Raw genomic sequence first — 12,538 nt, 5'->3', positions numbered from 1 at the left:
ATTGCCGTCTCCCTTTGCCGTGTCAGGCTCTCGTAGTGTACATTCGGCTCGTCGCCAAACTCTATCCCTCCCCTTATCTCCCCAACCTCCTGTTCCCCTTCTACTCCCCATTCTGCTTCTCCTCCTCGACCTTCTTCGCCCTGAGAGCCTCCAGACGCTGCTTATTCCTCCTCCCCAGCAGCCTCAGCGTAGCCTCCCTCTCCCCCTCGGTCATGCCAGCCCAATTACCAACCCTCCCCATCGACCCGTCGGCGTTGACCACGAGCGGGCCCAGCGCGTCGAGCCGGACGGACTCACCCACGCGTAGCGCCGTCACGCCATCGCCCCTGACGGCGGCGGCGGTGTCTTGCTCGGGCGCCGGGAGTGGAAGGGGCTGCTGCTTCTTGTCCTCCGCGGCGGCGGTGGACTCGGACATGTTGCCTGCTGCAGAAGACGCCTGTGAAGAAGGCTTTGAAGATGATGGTGGAATAACAGTGCTGTAGAGGCGTGTGAAAGCAAGGCGTGGCAGCCGCCTGAGCATGGCTTGCGAATGTAGTTGTAGTTGTATATGGTGTTCTTCAAGATTGCTGATCACAAATAGGCGCGGTAAGCCTCAAACTGCCGACTTCAAGTGTGATCAACAAGTCGGCTGTATAGCTGAAAAAACTTAAAGAGACAACACAGCACCCCTTGCCTCTTTGGTGTAGCCTCGCACTTTTGAAAACAAGGCGTAAAAAATATCCAACCTTGGCAGAGAAGGTCAAAGTTGTAGTAGCAATTGCGGCGGAGCTTTGTGGAAAGGTGAAGAAAAACGAGAGATGGAGTCTTGAAACCAGCCACTCACAAGTCACGGTCTGGCGGCCCGCTAACTAAAAGGGAACAAGAGGGCGATTACAACAACACCAACAACCGATCTCCTTGTAACATTTTTAGAGTATCCTTGTCTATTAGAGATTTCATCATGCGGGGGATGCGGAATGAGGAATGGAGCAGTAACCACATAGAGACCAAAGAGGCAGGTTCTTGCTTCTTCCCAAGGTGAGATCGGAACTGCAGCGTTGGAGAAGGAGGGCGGGTGGGCAGATCTCCGCCGCGGGATCCGATGATGCCATCGAGACCCTGGGGGTTCGTCGAGGGTCGTGATAGGTACAGGTCGTCGTGTTGGGGATTTGAGGCAGGCATCTGCGGGAGCAGGGGCGATGACGAGATGTAAACCTGGGGTGAAGTAAGACGTGATAGATGCAGATATGCGGTGGAATATCCGCACGTATGGCCTCGGCGTGGGATGTCATGATGGTAATGGATAGGGACAAGTATCCAGAGGATACAGTAGCAATGGAAATTGTCGGTTCAAATTCATCAAATCCAGGCCTCTACAGGGCTTGCTATGCAAACGCCACCCAACACTGAAACAAGCACCGTCAGCTAATGTAATGTGACGGTCCGACTGCCCAATCCCGGCATAGCAGGTAGGTAAGTGAAAATGCCAATCCACAGGGCAAGCCTGAGTGTAGCTTTCCTATGGGGTCACTCCAGAATTTGTCTATAAAAAGACTTCCCTTCCTCTCCTCCTTGTGCACCCAGCTTTGACTCATTGGCAGTGACACCAAAGCACAACCGCCTCAAATGTCACACACAATGGCCACTCCATGATGCACTCCATCCATGACACACCGTCTAAGTAGACTTGCGGTGCCTGCGTAGTTGGTCAGTTATTGTCTCATGAAACATACATCAGACGGCAGCAACTTACTTGTGCACAACACGCTCAATAGCATCCATACCCATCTTGAGCACGTCCATTCTAGGACCATACGACAGACGCACAAAGTGGTGGCAAGGGCTGTCAAACAGGTCACGGCGGCGCGAGGGGTTCAGGTCGAAGAAGATACCAGGAACCACAATCACCTTCTCCTCCAGACACGCCTGGAAGAAGTTGAGGCCGTCCGCAATCGACTCGGGGAGACCCTCCAGGTTAAGCCAGCTAACCGACACTTAGTCCCACTTGAACAACACCAGCAAAGACAGGACAACTTACAGGTAAAAGGTCGAGTCGGGCACGTACTTGATGACGAAACCCATCTCACGGAGGCGTCGCACAACGTAGTCACGCTTGTCCTAGACAATAGTTAGCGAGGTGCAGTTCACGCTGGTTGCCACCTAAACTTACTCGGAAGTGAGCCTGCAGGTGAACCATCTCGTTCTGCACGACCTCGGGCTCGAGCATGGGAATGGCCGCCTCTTGGAAGGGGTGGCTGGCACCACCATCGAGGTAGCTACCGCAAGAGCCGATGCTAAACAATGTTAGTAATCAGCAGCCTCAAATGTAGATGTATTCGTAACATACGCGTTGATGTACTCTGCGAGGCCAAGTTAGTACTGGATCATGACTCTTCTAGTTGCACATGAAACTCACCCTTGGGGCCCAGGATCCAGGCAATTCGCCATCCGGGAAGTCGGAAGCGCTTGGTGAGACCATCAATGATGAGAACATCATCCTCGTCGACATCCTCAACGTTCTCGGCAGCAGAGATGGTGGTACCATCACAGTTGCTGGTGTAGTTGTAACCCGAGTAGAACTCGTCGCTGATAAAGGTGGCACGGTCACGGCAAATGTCCTGAATCTCGGCAAGCTCGGGGTTGGCAACGACACGGCCGGTAGGGTTGCGAGGGTTGGAGGTCAGGATGACCGAGGTACCACGGGCAATTTCCTCAGCGATCTTATCGGGGTGGATATGATATCCATCCTCTTCAGACAGAGGGACAGGGATGGAAGCGAACTAGACATGATCAGTCAGATTGCGGCTCTGTGCTGTTTGGTAGGCCCGAATGAACTCACGTTCTTGAAGAGACTCAGCATCTCATTGTAGGCCGTGTAGTCAGGCAAGAAGAAGGAAAGGTACGAGTTTCCGAGGACAGCGGCAATTCGGATGAGACCAGCACGGCCACCGGGAACGATGGCGACGTTCTCCCAGGTGTACTGACTCTCCTTGCCCTGACGGTGCATGTGGTTGTAGAGCTTGGCGACAGCTTCTCTCAGGGGCTTGATACCCGCTGTGGGACCGTACTCTCGGCCGGCCATGGAGATGCTAATGGTCTCGGGTCGGGGGAAGCAGCCCTGGATGTCATCCTCGACCTCAGGGGCACCTTGACCGAGGTTGGCCCAGAGCTCGGGCTCCTCGAGGTAGCCATACTCGGAGGCTCGCTCTGTGCACCAGATGACACCGGTGGATGATCGGCTAGCGTCGAGGCCGGCATGGGGCATGTGACCCTCGTGGGCATTACGGAACTGACGATGAACCTTGGACTGGAACTCTGCAAAAGGTCAGTATTTGAATTGGATATAGTCTTGTTGTTGTCGTTGTCTGTCAACTTCAGGGTCTGACAATGACGTTGTGAGGATAGCTCCCGCTGCAGCCAAGCTCAGTGGTGCAGCTGGGTAGGGCGGAGCTTGGAGGGGTTCGCAGAGCGGGCCTTGCTAGGGTTGGAAGGTGCAGGGGTATGAGGGAGGGGGAAGGTAACGCCCCAGCAAAGGTGGCGCCCAGCCTGAAAAGGCGGGACGGTGAAGGTGGTGAGGTGAGGGAGGTGAGAGAAAACGGTGAGGGTTTTGACGACACGCGAAAGCTGAGCTCATGCGATGGAGTCGTAAAGCCCGGGTAGTCACGACGCGCAACCGTTCAAGTCGGTCAGAAGGGCTTGGAGGGGCAAACTGAGAGCTTCACAAGAGAGGGGAAGCTCTCGTGCGGGGGAAAGAGGCGGCGAAAAGCCACACCGACAACAAGAGACAAGGCAAAGCAAGCAAGCGTACCGTTTGTCGACGGCTCGCCCATGCTAAAGCGACGAGCGAGGGGTTTGGGAGCGCCAGTATGGCGGTTAATAGAGAACTTGCGACCACCGAAAGACATGATGGCGATAGATCAAGATGTGGAGGAGAGAGGGTTTGGTGTATGTATTGAAATCTGGTCTCGCGTATCTCGAGTGCCAGAGATGCTCTTTAGATAAAGTGGTGCTTGCACGGTTGGGAAGCAGCTGGTTCAGGCATGCAGACAAGAGATGAATTTCTTGCCGGGGAGGGAAAAAGATGGAGAAAGTAAGCGGAGGAGAGACGGTGAAGGGGATGAGCTCAAGGAAGAAGAAAAAGAAGAGAGGAGAAAACACGATGGGGATGTTGAAAGGGGGATTGGATATAAGTGCAAAATGGCGTCGGGTCGCACACCAAAAAAATTCGGGGGTGGGACGGGGGTCCGGCGGCCGGGGACGGCGGCGCGAGTTTGAGGCAGGCTACGTTTTGGTACCTACCTCACGTTGCTCCGTCAAGTGCCACTCAGTGTGTCCAAACTGGAGAAGCCATTCGTAGAGACTGACAGCGTCACCTGGAACCAGGTTCTTCGGTCACTGTCCACCTTGGGGCTGGTCTGTGAGCGTTTCTGCAGTGAGAAGAGCGGCGGGGAGGTAGGTGCGGGAGCACTGACGCTCGACACATGGACAGTGAGAGGTTCTAGTGGTGATGGGCATCGTTTTCTGGGCTGCAATTGGACTGAGCTTGGCTTGGGCTGGGCTGGAGATGCCGGCCAAACAGGATGGATGGATGGGATGTATGCATTAGATCATGAGCAGCGGCAGCGGCAACAGGCTTGCCAATAACTTACCAAACAGTGACAGAGGATATGTCTCATGTTACGAGAGTACATACAGTACCTGCTTCACTGCACTTACATGCTGGCTATGGATCCATGACACGTCCGTTCCCAACCAGATTTAGATGATGGAGCATGCCACTATTCAGAACCTTCCAGTAGTTGACGTCCCATTGCAACGGCAATCCTGGGGTAAACGTTCCCCTTCCGGCCATCTGATACGACTTGTCAGGCCGTTCGCGGGCGCGGGTGGCGGTCGAGACGCTTCTCTTGAAGGAGTAGAAGCCCAGACTATCAAGGCACCTATTCCCTACCCGCACCAACACCGCCACACTTTTAACACCTCGTCCAACCATTTCCTTCCCCCGACTTGCGGCGGCGGCTAGTACATTATTTCGTAAAACAGCGATGCACCCTTTCACCGGTGCCGAGACTTCCTGATGCTCTGCACGCTCGGTGGGAATAGCGGCAGAGTGACGTACTGGGCTTGCCCTGCTTACGCGGAGATGCCGGGCTGGAGCAACAATGCAATTAGCAGGGAAGAGCTGACCTCGATCCCATCCTGTAACCCTTTGACACCTAGAACATCTTGGCAGCCATGGTGTTAGTCCAAGCAACAGAGAAAACATTGCATCTTCTCTCAGAAAAACCGCACATCGCAATTCCCAACCTCGGGAGTAAACTTCTTTTATCCATCCTCCAGCCCAATCTCGACCCAACGTAACCCCCGTCTCAACGTCCCGCCCAACAGCGGCATCTTGGTGATCTTACAGGTGCACGCATCGAAATCGTTACTAAATCGTTACCCTGCTGGAACGGGCACTCTGGTCCCTTCCCCGGTGGACCAATCCCACAATGATCTTAGCTCGCATGAATCGGGACCAAGGACCCAAAGACTGAACGAGACTCGCCCGGATCTCAGCTGCCGACCCGGTCCCCCTTGACCCGCTTGAGCATTAGCATTTCTCTTGATTCATTATCACCAAGATTCACACTCAGCGTCCTCCGCGAATCAATACGGAATCCTTGGCAGCCTCAAACCCTTGAACCCTTGAATTCTTCGGCGGACGCGAGGCCTCCTCTGTTTACCCCCTGGATCTGGCTGGGGGTGCCCTGGTAGTGACCAGCAAATGGGGAGGCCTGGGAACCGGTTATCGAAGCGTCTCGTGTGGGCAAAGCTGGCTCACCTCCCGGTGTGGAGAGGTGACAGGGTGAGGGGAGCACGGGCTGGAATGGCCCTAGAAGCTCGCTAGAAGAACCAGAAGCAGCATCACCACGGTGTAGGGTTCGGAATGGAGGCATGATGGCCGTCCGGTTGGACCCGATGGTCGCGGGCCAAACGAGGGTCCAAGGGCCGCCCCGAAAACTCGCTGACACTTGCACCAGGAAATCACGAGACAGGCGGGCGCTGAGGTCCTTCGGCTCGGGTTGTCATGGCGTCAGAACACGTTGCGGTGGAATGTTTTGGAGTGTTTGACAAGGGGACTGCTTTGCTCACCGTGCTCACCTCGAAAAGCCCTCAACTAGGCCCGAGGCGGGAACGGTCTCGCCGTATCACGGTCAAAGGTGACCATGTCAGGGAGTTGAGTGTTTGATTATTCGCGCAAAACTCTCTTTCTTTTTCGCTCTCTTACTAGGGTTGAAATTAGGGCATGGGATGTCTTTTGGTCCTTGAGAGAAGACGTCGATCCACCTTGGGCTCAGACAGACATCACGCCGTGTTATCTGAGCCTCTCTGACCCCTTTGGCCGCTTACTTGGCAGTGGGGATGACCTCCTCAGAAGCCTCACCGAGCCTGCCCCGTGGTTTCAATGCCTTGGACGGAGCATTGTCATTTTGACAGACGTGTTGGATATGCCACGACATTGCACGCCAATGCTGACTACCTGAGAGAGGGGCTCTGTTGCTACAGATACATTGCATGTTGTCTTCCTTGCGGCTCTGTTGGCACGTCTGGCGGCTAGACTGCGGCTCTGTTTACGCTGGCCGCGGCCGGTTTCTGGGGTATTGGAGCGAATGCTTCAGGTTAGCCATGAGACGCAGATGAGACTGTGCCTGAATGCCTTAAGGAGTGCCTGAGAGGCTGCGAAGATCATGGGTCTCATGCACGCCATCGATTGGATGGATCAACCAGGCTGGGGCAGTGAGTGTCACCAGGGGGGCGGGAATAAGCCGAGCCAAGGCCGGCTTGGATTGCAACTCCGAAATCAGGCATCGAGATGCAGGCAATAAGTACATGAGAGGCAACATGGACAAAAGTGCAATCGCACTGAGGCGATATAAGAAGGTGGCGACTTGCCCCGATCTCCGATTGTCTCCCTCTTGTCGATTCTTTGTCTTCTGGAATGTCCCGACAGTCAGGTACCCAGGGGTAACGTTCCAATGTTTCGCTGTGGCTATGGTTGCCTTGTGGAGGCTGTGCTGACAGCCCAACGTGGGGGAACAAAAATACCGAGACAGAAAACCCGCAGAAAATAAGGGATTGATTCTGCTATATTTTTGTCTTCCCTGGGAAGTCGGAAGGCGAACCATTCGACTGGTTTGCCTTACTGCTCCCAGGGCGCAGTTCGCACAATGAGACCAGAATGCGCCGCGCGCGTAGAGAACACTGCTCCTCCATGTAGAGCCATAGGTAGGCGCTTTCAGTGAAAGCTACACTAATAGGGCTGTGTTCATTTCGCCTCCTCCTTCAATCTCTAAACCATTCCCTTCAATACACATTTTTTTCACACATGACTTAAGGCAGATCGATAGGCTTTTAACTCGAGCAACCCAGACCATGTGAACATGTAGTATATAGAGCAAGAGCATTTAACATTCAACAGCTCATCATTATCACCATCACCGCCAGCAGCGTGCACATCTTCACGAACTCAACAAGCCACAAAGAATATCTGAACATACCTACCGAGTACGCAAACAGTCATTGTTTGTTTTAGACTTTAGGCGTTGTTCATCACTCAAAGGATTGCGATTCACATTGCTTTGAAACAAGCTTTCACAGGCGTCTTATTCGAATATTAAAAGAGACTCCTTCCTTCCTCTCCGTCAAAATGGCTCCCATCCAACACAGCCGATCAACATCGTCATCAACCATGTTCAACCGCATCAAGGACAAGTTCTCTAGCAAGCGAATCACCTGCACAGGTCAGAACATGAACTCAAACAACCCATTTGCCGACAACTGTGAGCCGTCCTCGCCTCTGTACAACGATGACAAGCCCCGCCCAGAACTGACACCTGAAATCACAGTCGTCGACGCGCCTCCCGCTTACTCCCCCGTGGATGAAAGCAGAGCTAGGTCTAGAAAGCCTACGCATCTCAACGTCGGGGCCGGCCGTCGCGGCGCTTCGCCATCTCCCAGCCTTGCCAGTATCACCAGCGCCGAGGACAAGTATGCCTTCCTCTCCACCTTTGACACCATCTTTGTCATCGATGACTCTGGCTCCATGTCTGGTCGCTCGTGGCGAGAGACTCGTGATGCCCTCGCCGCCATCACACCAATCTGCACAGCCCACGACCCAGATGGAATCGACGTCTACTTTCTGAACCACCGCTCCCACGGCTCCGGATCCGAAGGCCAGGCTCCCGGCGGATACTACAACCTCCGCGACGTTCAACAGGTAGAGTGCCTTTTCAACTCCGTCCGCCCATCAGGCGCCACCCCCACGGGAAACCGTCTGCAGAGCATTCTTAAGCCATACATCGCCAGCCTGTCCCGTCGACCTGACAGCATGGACACGACCAAGCCGGTTAATGTCATCGTCATCACCGACGGGGCTGCTTCGGATGACCCTGAGTCCATCATCGTGCACAATGCCCGAAAGCTCGACACCCTCGAGGCGCCTCCTCACCAGGTGGGCATCCAGTTCTTCCAGGTTGGCAACGAGTACGGTGCTGCCGCCGCTCTACGACAGCTGGACGATGATCTGGCAGAGCAGGGTATTCGCGACATGGTCGACACGGCCACTTGGAGTACCAACGGCTTGAAGGCCGATGGCATCCTCAAGGTTGTTCTCGGCGCCGTAGTACGACGCCTGGATCGTCAGTCTATCCGCAACTCTGTGGACAGCCGCCGCCAATAAGCGAGCTTTTTCGTTCAACACCCAAGGCTCTTGTTTGCCTCAGTCATTTTGCACTTTCAGGGAGTTCAAGGGGGGATTTCGATCCACTAGACATAGACACGGTGGTGTGCTTTTGCTTTCTTCTCTTCGAGTTCATACTTTTTACCTTGTACTTTTATCAACGGTTGGGTGGCAACTTCATTTCACGATACCCGCAGAGTTCATAGACGGACACCGGATAGATGGTAAGACAGTGTCAGGTTCAACGGTACCGGCTCAGTCCTCCCTCGCGGGAGCAACTCAATCACTACAATCACAGTTTGCTGTTTTTCTTTTGTCGAGTTTTTTTTATTAAGATAGAATTAAAAACAAAACACAACAGTATAATCCGCATCACTCCTGATCCCCAGTGCCTCAGTCCGCCTTAGATATACCCCCCCATTCGAAGTTGGCGAGCTGTCGATAAAGTAGTTCCCCCCCAGTGACTGCTTGGTAATTTCCCCTCCCGTTGTAGTTCCTCCCCTGATAGAATTTCTGTTACTCTCAACCACCAAAAGCCCCAGTAATACCCCTCCCGGCAATGACAGAAAACGAACTCTGGTCGAAAACGTTGATATTAGTATTGGGGTAAGGGAGTCAAGTTCTTGCTATCCTTTTGTGAGATAAGAACTGTATCGGGGGTAATAACGGTGGGAAGTGAATTCATGGCCCGGGAATCTAAAAAAAAGTAAATGACCATGAACGCTGAACGCCTGGCTCTGCTCTGGTCTTGGCGCTCTGTGTTACGCCGTAAGGAGAAGAGGCATGTGTCTTCTCATGATGACCGGGATATCGTGATTAGTCGTAAAGAAAAGTCGTCAAAAAGGAAAGCCGCTCGAGTTGAGAGGCGATGTGTAGTGTTTGTCACTATCACTGAAAGATCCCATCAGGTGGAGATGAGCTCTTGGGTGAGTCTTGGTGTTTGTCCATGACTCAGGGGTAGATGCAGCAGGATAACCTCTTACTGCATGCAGACCACATCAGCCAGTGAGACCGAGTGAGCCGAGATGTTGGCGCCAGTATCGTTGCGGCAGGTGATGACAGGCGTGGTAACGAGGGCCACACGCCAGTGCTTGGCCTGAAGCTCCATGGGGTCCATGTTGGGCCAGATGGGCACCATGGACTGGCACGAGAAGCGGCTACCAACCTCGGGGAACCGGAAGTCAAATGTCAGGCGACTGCTGAGGATGCGGCTCGACAGGGCCCAGGCGGAGGCGGCAACAGCCTCGAGGTCGCGGTAGGTGGTAGCCGGGTTGACACCGGGGTTGAGGAGAGGCTGGACCATGCTGATGAGCATGTCGGCAATCTCGTCGCAGCGGACCTTGCTGAACTGGGGGTACTGGTCCAGCTTGAGGACAGAGTCGATCAGGCTGGCCTGGCGGTCGAGGATAGGCTGACGATGAGCAGCTGGCTGGCCTAAATAGTTGTTAGCAGGTGCTGAGGCAGAGAGAAAGAGACACTTACCCTGAGTTCGCTCGAGATCCTTCTCAACCTCGAGGAGGCCGTAGGTGGCATCATTGTCGGCACCAGCCCAAGCACGGGGAACCCAGACGCGGTTGACAATGTAGTCGACGACAACACGAGTGACGAGGCACGACTTGGAACTCTCTTCCTTGAGATGGTACTCGAGGTAAGAGACAGCCTCTTGCTCCATCAGAGGGTGGTAGGTGGCCAGAAGGACAGGCCAGACTCGGGTCTGAGAGAGGTCAGTTGGCTTGATGTAAGTGGGTAGGTTGGCATTGTTCTCGACAAAGTTACGGATAACAGTGTACAGCTCCATCATCTGATCGTTCCAGGCCGCGATGGTCATCTCGGTGATGTGGATGAGAGGACCAGGGAAAGGAGGCCGGGTGGTCAGCGCACCAGGAGGAGCCGTGAAGTCGGGCGAGATGGGATCGCGGAAGCGGCTGTACTTGTTGCGCGTGTTGGAGGGAGTAGGAGGGAAGAAGTCGCGGCGCTGGCCATGGCCATAGGGACCAGCATCGTGACGAGGGAAGCTCTTGTCAGGGTGAGTGTACGACTGAGGGTAGAACTCGGGAGCATTGGGGCGATAAGTGCCATTGCTGAAGCCTCGTCGAGAGGGAGCCCGGTTAAAGTTGGGAGGCTGAATAGGGCCAGGCATAGGACCGGGGCCGTTCATAGGGTTCATGGGGTTCATAGGAGAAGGCCCAAAGCGAGACTGGGCTGGGGTCGGGGGAGCCCACTGGCCGTATCGACGCTCGTTGGGCATGGTAGATGTAGGACGGGGAGGCAGTCCATGAGGTCCAAATCGAGGAGGAGCCACAGAAGAAGGGCGGCCAGGCTGGAAGCCGGTAGGAGGACGATGAGGCTGCATCGAGAGGTCGCCAAAGACGTGGGAGAGATCCTTGGTGTCTCGCGAGTCAGCCTCGTCACGACCCTCGGGGCGCAGCGACATGATGGACTTGTGGACGACGTCCTTGTTTGGACAGGCGTCGGCGATGGTCTCGATGACGCGGGCCACAGAGTCGGGGCTGGGGTTCTTCATGACCCAGAGGGATCGTCGGCTGTTGACTTGATCCTCGAGATGCTTGATGGTATCTTCAAGCTGCTGCAGAAGAGTTAGACTCTGGTGTGAGTTGAAAACATGGACAAAGTACCTTGATCATTCCATCACGGTCGGGAGACTTGGACTTGGAGTCCTCGGAGCCGCCCTCCTTTTCCTTGAATGACTTGAACTCACGAGTGAGGTTCTGCAAGTCCTCCATGACCTTGGCAACCTCGGCCTCAGCCTCCTGGCGCTTACCCTTCTCGTTGGCCAGCTCAACGCGGAGGTTGCTGATGGTGTGGTTCTGGTCATCGGCCTCAGCCTTTGCGAGGTTGGCCTCGATGCTCATGCGCGCGATGGCCTTGTCCGTGTCCTCAGCGTCGAGCGTCAGGTTCATGAGCGCATCGACAAGCTGGCTCGTCTCAGTGCTGACGATCTGTCCAACTTCCTGGAGCTGCGACACGATCTCGTTGGACTCCTTGGAGGAGACGCCAGGCATGCGACGAAGAGACGTCTGGATCTTGACGAGAATCTCCTGAGAGGCGCGGGCCTTTGCAAAGGCAGGCTGCAGAGGTTAGCACCTTGTGCGACGATGTCAGGGTTGAGATGAAAGAAAGGAACTTACGTGATTGTTGGTCATCTGCTTGATCCTTTCAGAACGAGCAGCCCCGGCGAGGGGGGTCGAAAAGTTGATGGACAACATCTTTCCCGAGGGCTTTGGCTCTGTACGGCTTCCGCTGCTGGAGGACCACCGGGACGCGACCTGGGATTCTCGAGAGGAACTCTGAGAACTCGCGAGAAGATTGAAGGTCATTATAAGACCGAAGGGAAGAAAGCCGATCTGATGGCGATCGGGGAAGATACAGCGTAATAGCTGACGATGAAGAAGGATGGGAGAGGGGGGTGGGAGGAAAAGTGGTTGTGGTTGAGGGGAGGAGGGTGAATGAGGAGAGAGAGAGAGAGAGGGGGGGGGGAATCAAGTTTTCCTGTGCGGGTGCCCGTTCCTGATTTCTACCACGCAGGTTAGTTTTCTTGTGCGCGTTCTGTTTGTCAAACTGAGGGCGTGGGAGAAAAGTCAGGGCTTGGACTCGAGGGGGAAGAGGAAGAGATGAACTCGGGGTCAGTCGAGCAGCACCAAGAGAATCACGTAAAAGCACCCCGATCTTGGTGTAAGGGAAAGGGACTGAAGAGAATATGCTCCTCAGTGCTTGATCTTGGGCTGTTGAGAGCTGTCGGTGGCGACGGTTCTCGCCAGTTGCTGCCAGCTGGCAGACGGTGATGGCCAAACTCCGCAAACAACAACCTCGAGAGGG

At 54.6% G+C, this 12,538-nt stretch overlaps 4 protein-coding genes across 4 annotated transcripts; 1 reads left to right on the top strand and 3 right to left on the bottom strand.

Annotated features, from left to right (window-relative positions):
- Nucleotides 1-100: 100 nt before the first annotated feature.
- On the bottom strand, nt 101-415 carry NECHADRAFT_78810 (uncharacterized protein; the record flags this gene model as incomplete). The annotated part of the gene is made up of 1 exon (XM_003051544.1): nt 101-415. One exon carries the CDS (start codon nt 413-415, stop codon nt 101-103), a length of 315 nt encoding a protein of 104 aa, XP_003051590.1.
- Nucleotides 416-1,728: 1,313 nt separating this feature from the next.
- Nucleotides 1,729-3,884, bottom strand: NECHADRAFT_39020 (uncharacterized protein; the record flags this gene model as incomplete). Its single annotated transcript, XM_003051543.1, has 7 exons — nt 1,729-1,963; nt 2,018-2,097; nt 2,150-2,273; nt 2,327-2,339; nt 2,396-2,759; nt 2,819-3,294; nt 3,788-3,884. 7 exons carry the CDS (start codon nt 3,882-3,884, stop codon nt 1,729-1,731), a joined length of 1,389 nt encoding a protein of 462 aa, XP_003051589.1.
- A 3,785-nt stretch (nt 3,885-7,669) lies between these two features.
- Nucleotides 7,670-8,701, top strand: NECHADRAFT_92552 (uncharacterized protein; the record flags this gene model as incomplete). The annotated part of the gene is made up of 2 exons (XM_003051989.1): nt 7,670-7,802; nt 7,869-8,701. 2 exons carry the CDS (start codon nt 7,670-7,672, stop codon nt 8,699-8,701), a joined length of 966 nt encoding a protein of 321 aa, XP_003052035.1.
- A 979-nt stretch (nt 8,702-9,680) lies between these two features.
- On the bottom strand, nt 9,681-11,928 carry NECHADRAFT_92551 (uncharacterized protein; the record flags this gene model as incomplete). Its single annotated transcript, XM_003051542.1, has 4 exons — nt 9,681-10,135; nt 10,184-11,288; nt 11,338-11,790; nt 11,851-11,928. The coding sequence occupies 4 exons, from the start codon at nt 11,926-11,928 to the stop codon at nt 9,681-9,683; spliced, it is 2,091 nt and encodes a 696-aa protein (XP_003051588.1).
- Nucleotides 11,929-12,538: the final 610 nt, after the last annotated feature.

The sequence above is a fragment of the Fusarium vanettenii genome (genome assembly GCF_000151355.1).
Source record: "Fusarium vanettenii 77-13-4 chromosome 4 genomic scaffold NECHAsca_3_chr4_2_0, whole genome shotgun sequence".
NCBI classification, from domain to species: domain Eukaryota; kingdom Fungi; phylum Ascomycota; class Sordariomycetes; order Hypocreales; family Nectriaceae; genus Fusarium; species Fusarium vanettenii.
This window is presented reverse-complemented; position numbering and strand designations above follow the sequence as displayed.